This window comes from Dromiciops gliroides, chromosome 6 (assembly GCF_019393635.1).
Source record: "Dromiciops gliroides isolate mDroGli1 chromosome 6, mDroGli1.pri, whole genome shotgun sequence".
NCBI lineage: Eukaryota > Metazoa > Chordata > Mammalia > Microbiotheria > Microbiotheriidae > Dromiciops > Dromiciops gliroides.
The window spans coordinates 193,821,067-193,827,066 of record NC_057866.1 but is presented as its reverse complement, the minus strand read 5'-3'; the positions used below and the strand labels follow the sequence as shown (position 1 = coordinate 193,827,066).

General features: G+C 40.6%; 1 protein-coding gene across 2 annotated transcripts in view; it reads right to left on the bottom strand.

Moving 5' to 3' along the window:
• Window positions 1-486: 486 nt before the first annotated feature.
• GALNTL6 (polypeptide N-acetylgalactosaminyltransferase like 6) overlaps window positions 487-6,000 on the bottom strand; it is a 1,532,830-nt gene continuing 1,527,316 nt past the window's right edge. For both annotated transcript variants that reach the window (XM_043972447.1, XM_043972448.1), the window contains one exon: window positions 487-1,204. In XM_043972447.1, coding sequence (XP_043828382.1) covers window positions 1,037-1,204 — 168 coding nt within the window. In that variant the 3' untranslated portion in view covers window positions 487-1,036. The remainder of the gene's footprint in view (window positions 1,205-6,000) is intronic.

Sequence of the window (6,000 nt, the reverse complement as noted above, 5' to 3'; positions counted from 1 at the left end):
AACAGAGCAGGTTACAACTTCTCTACCAAGCAGTATTGGGATTGGGCCTATGTACTTTCAGCCTGGGTGAGATAGCCAGTCTGAAAAAGTAAAATGAAATGATTGGGGTTAGCCTCCATAGCCCTCTGAGGTCTCTTCCAGCTTTAGATCCAAGATCCTAGGATGTGCTAAAATTAATTTAATTACTTTAGCAATGAGGACTGTGTGGATTGTATGTCTGTTATACCAGGATCCAGCTAAGCTTGGAAGAGGCCCATTATCATCTTGACTTTGGGATGACCAATTTTTTTGGCTGTAGCCACTCTACTAATCACATTCAGTTACAGGGGAGTTTTGAGCTGTGCTGAGTAGATGGAGTATACATACCAATGGAATGATAACTGCTGGAAGCATGAAGTTCTTGAACCCTTCCCCCCATCCCCCCTTGCCATTTTAGTGACAAACAGAGATAGGAGTACTCTAAAGTCAGCTGCAGCAGTCTAAGGGTTAAACCTGCTTAACCCATTTTTATTAAGAGAATGGCACCAAAAGTATAGTTTGTCCACTTGTGGGGATAGCCTACGATCCCTGAAGTGGGGCTAGTTCTAAACCTGTGAGAGCTTCAGGTTTTCCATAGCAGTCATGCACTCGGGTTTTTCCCCCCTTCCCTTTGCCCACCCCTCCCCCAATTAATAGCATCCATTCATAGCTACTCACTACTGCAGGATTTGACCTGAGAAATGCTAGGATTTTGTTTCACTTTATTAACTCAGAAGTTGTTTTGAAAAGTCCTTAATAAAGTTTGCCCTTGACCAGCAAGGGAAATGCCAGTCTGTAGTTCTCTGAAGCAGCTGGTGAGATTCTCAGCCAAGTCGTTCAGATGCAGGAAGTCCATGGTGGCAGCTTACTGGGCTCTGCCTCGGCATCTCCTTAATCCTTTAAACAGGCTTCCTGGATCTAGGAAATTTTAATTCCTGACTCCTTCGACCCAGATGCCGCTGGCCGAAATTTCACTTGCAATCTGCATGTCATTGTCCCCGATGTCCTTTCTTTCTTTCTAGGAGCTGATGTTGCTGTTCACTTTTTCTAAAATAGTCATGTTAATGTGTTCAAAAATCCACTGCTGAGTCTCCGAGAGAGGGTCACATCTGTTCATGAAAATCTTCTTCTCTGATGGGTTGCAATCAATGCAGCTGTTGCTCACCGGATGGAATAAAGTTTTGTCCTAGAGAGACCAGAAAGAAAAGAGACTGAAGTAAGTAATGACAAGTACCTAGGACTTGTCCCGGGATTCTTTCATCAAGTAGGATTAGACAACACAAGTGGACAGATTTTGTTTCTTTTGTATATCTTGGTTTTCAGGATATGATTAGTATTAAAATAAGAGACAAAACATAAAGCTGTAGGCCTGCGTTTTTTGTTTGTTTTTTGCACTGAACATGGTGACTTTATGGATTATACACAATATAGGACTCTAGGCTTCTCCCCCCTACCACAGGGTTGCTTTGGGACAACAATGTGAATGGGGCATGGGATCCCCAGTACAGGAACATAGATTAGGGATGGGGTAGGCCTGGGTTTTATAAGAGTTTCTTTTAAAGGCGCTCTGTCATTGTTTGGAACCACTCAGAAGGATCATAGATATGGAACTCGAAGAAACCTTAGACTAGAGGTAATGGGGGGAAAATGACTCCAATTCCAGTATCCTTGCCACTCGACCGTGCTGCCACACTCCTGGCAATCTTGAGGAAGGCCCCATGGTTAATCCATACTCAAATAATGAGGGGATGCACCATTTATTTCCCTGAAAAAATAGACAGGCTTTTTATGCATACTGCAGCTTTGAAGTTGAAGGTTTCCGAAGTTCTACTTGAGATAAGGGATGATCTGACAGGTGTAAGTCTAATTAGGGAGCAAATCTGTTATCTTGAGTTGGTTCTAATTGTTTTCCTTTTAAAATTTTATTTTGTAAATAGGGAAAAGGAAGTTGGTATTGAAAGGAAAAGACTTTACATTGATTAAATTAGACAATAAAGCTTATTCTAAGTCTTAAAACCCTAGGTATAAATGTCAGCTGGCAGAAATAGGAGTTTTCTGTGGTACCAGAGGTAGTGAATGGCATAGTGAAGGAAGGGCTGATTTTAAAGACCTTGTTTCAAGTACCCGGCCCCCCCCCCCCCCCCCCCCCGCCAAATACTGGCTGTGTGATTCTGGGCAGTTCTCTAAGACTGTAAGGTATGGAAGATCTGCATCCAATGAGGCTCTTCCCTTCCCAGATTGCTTCTGTTGTGAAGGCAAACTAGGCCATCTTTCCCCTTCATTCTTACCTAGCCTTACTCACTGAATGAGCATTACCTCAGACAAACTAAGGCCTAGCTTAAAAAGGCCAAGGTCTCCCACTGCATCTGGGGCCATCACCACTTGTCCTGACCCATAGGTCATATAGACATATCTTGCCACTGGACCAAGGAGGAGAGAGTGAGGCTGGTGACTTTGCACAGCTCTTCCTCATTCAAATCTAATTCACTGCAAGTCAAAACATCATCTCCTCATGTCATTGGTCCTCTTCAAGAACAAAGGACAAACAACAACAAGCCAATGAGAGACTTCAGTTCTAGAAGCTCCCAACACCTAACAAATTGTAGGCCTGGACCAAGAAGTAAAACAAGTGTACTTGTACTAAAAAGTGCTGACATAATGAAGACCAAAACCAGTGATTAACCTCAAGTATGGAATATTTAAAAATAAGTAGTTTATGTTTCTTTAGCACTTAACGAGAAGAAAGAAAGGAAACAGGCATTTAAGTGCTTACCTATGTGCCAGGCATTGTGCTAATTACTTTATAGATAGTATCTCATTTGATCTTCACAACCACCCTGGGAGTAGTTGCTAGTAAGAGCTTCATTTAACATTAAGGAAACTGAGGTTAAGTGACTTGCCCAGGGTCACACAGCTAATGTCTGAGGTCACATTTGAATTCAGGTCCAGTGCTCTACTTTCCTCAAGCCTAACCCTAGAGCAGTGGTGATAAACTCAAATAGAAATGGGTCCTAGTAAACCACAGGTAAGGATCCCCATAGGCTGCATAGTGACTTAGAAAGCTACATATTCACATTATGTTCTCTTGTGTTTTTATTTATTTTGTTAATTATTGCACAATACCTTATAATCTGGTCTGGGCTGCATGTTGGTCACATGTTCCTGTGTCTGACGCCTCTGCCCTAGAGTATTATTACCTTTCTTTTACAGGTCAAGAAACTGAGGCTCAGAGAGGAGACTCCGGGACTTCCGACAACTTAGTCCAATGCTTTTCCCCCTTAACTTACAAGGTCCATTTCCTTTTACCATGTGGAGCTGGGGAGGGTATATTAGAAATATTGGCTCTTTCCTTTGACCATGGAACATGACCCTTGTAGGTTGTTGTCCCACCTCACCTGGGATGGAGAACCTTTCAGGTAATCTCTGTAAACAATCCCAGGTGACTCTCCTTTTTCAAGAATCTTTCTGCCAACATCTGACAGTGCTCCATCCTCCAGCCTTTTATAGGGTTAGGGTAGGAAGGAAACAAGGAACAAAGAAGAGCTTAGGGGAGGGGAAAGGACTGCCTTTCCTTGGGTTCCACAATTAGGTTAAATGGAAAGAGTTTGTCAAAATACAAAGGCATTTTATTCTCCCCTACTCTATCTAAAGTGTAAATGGAGTTAGGGTTTCCTGAATTGTTTCACTTACAGGGTGCAAAGCTCCTAATTCTGGTCTGACCAAGATTTTCTGACTTTTTTTCTTTACCTTTTCCCCTTCTTCTACCTGTATACAGTACAAAGGAACTCTGGGGGAATACTGGAGAATGCCATCTATCAACAAAAGGAAGAGAAAGAAATGGAATGATTTAAAGAGGAAGAAAAAGAATGTAGCTTATAGCTGTATCTGCTAGATCAACATAGTCAGGTAAGTCCTTGGGTAGTGGTTCCATGAACCTGTTGTATGCATGCATTTGTAAATGAGTGCACTAACTGCCTTGACTTGAGTTTCCTAATTATTCAGGTAACTGAGAAGAGCTGTATGAGGACTAAGGAGCATAATTACTTGACAATCCTTTGCAGTGACCAAGAGTAAACCTAGCTAGATATGCAGACAATTAGTAACTTTTAAGTCAATTAAGCTCATGTTAGTTTTGAAGCTGGTCCTGGGCTATTTGGTGGTGGCGGCTTATGGACCTTCATGAGACATTCCTATCTTCAAAGACTTACCTGACTGCAGGCTATAAGACTATGAATATATCTTGTTTATGGTCTTTTTTGGGAGACAACCTTGTCTTCATCAACCCCCCTAACTTTAGTTATGGGGCTCTCAGAATTATCCTGGCTTTTGAGAGATCTCCTTAACAAGCCATCTCCTAATCAAGCCTTGAACTGTGAAGTGCTTATCACCAAGGATGCCTTCTGATTTGTGTACCAAAGGCTACATCTTTGTCCCTCAGAATTCCTCACCCCCCTCCCTTTGGGAATGGGACCCACTGACATTTCTTTCTAAGCCCACCTTTCCTTCCAAAGTTCCTTACCTGGTATCCTATTCCACATAGGCTAGTTAGTACCTATGCACCATGTTAAATTTTTTCTTTCTTGCTTAGTAAAACCTTTCTCTAAATTCACAGGCATTGTCTCTGTCTGGTTTCCTTCCTTTTGGGGAAAAAGGGGGATTTAAATCTTGAGAACTGGCCTTTGCCTTCTCTGTCTTCCCCTTTGGGGAAGGAGAAATCTAAATTCCCTCAAGAGAGCATTTTCCTTGGGTATACATTGTTTTTTCCTTTCTGATCCAGAGGAGTTCCAATGTGATTTCCTTTTATCTACAATTTGAACCAAAGGGGATATCTATCTATCTATCTATCTATCTATCTATCTATCTATCTATCTATCTATCTATCTATCTATCTATATCTATATCTATATCTTTTATGGCATTGAATTGGAAGGGACCTTAGAGGTTTTTGCAGCAAGCATCTCTGATAAAGGCCTCATTTCTAGGATCTTAAATTTATAAAAATAATTCCACAAATGATAAGTGATCTAAGGTATGAACAGGCTACCTATTTTTTTCTTAAAGATCTAAATCGCTAATAATTGGAGAAATACAAATTAAAACAATTCTGAGGTTCTACCACTCACCAGATTGGAAAAGATGATAACTGTTGGAGATGTCATGGGAAAACAGTCATATATTGGTGGACTACCGAATTATTATAACTATTCTGGAAAGCAATGTGAATTATACAAAAAAACCCTCAAAAAACAAAACCCAAAACAGGACATGCCTTTTTCTGGGTTATACACCCTAGAGAGATCAGAGAAAGAGAAGGTCCTATGTGTACAAAAATATTTATAGCCTCTTTTTTTGTGGTGGCCCAAAACTCCCTGTAAACTAAGGGACTGCCTATCAGTTGGGGAATTGTGAACAAATTGTGGTACATGAATGCCACAGAATATTGCTATTCTGTAAAGAATGAGGAAATAAATGATTTCAAAGAGACATGGGAAGACATGAAATGATGCCATGTGAAATAAGTAGAGCTATAAGAACAATTTACACAATGATAATAATAACAGCGTAAAGACAAAAGACTTTGAAAGCTGTAAGAATTATGATCGACAAAATGGTTATGAACTGAAAATAACTAAACAAACTCCCCAACCCAGCTACAATTTCATAGGACTGACAGTAAAACAAAACCAAATTCATTATCTCTCTATCTGAATTTTTCATTTTCCTCCCCGGCCAATGGAGGGGGGATGGGAGAAAGAGAAAATAGATTTCTGTTAAGTAAAAAATGAGGCGATCCCTTATTTTATGGCTGAGGAAACAGAGGCCCAGTGACTTAGCTAAGATTTCACTAATGGCTAGAAGGAAACCAAAGTCTTTTGTGAGACTCCAAGCCCTTTTCTCAGTTATTGAGGTCCTAATAATTTACCCTGTTGGACCAGGAAAGATTAATGACAATTTGACATTTACCATTCCTTCTCCTGCCCA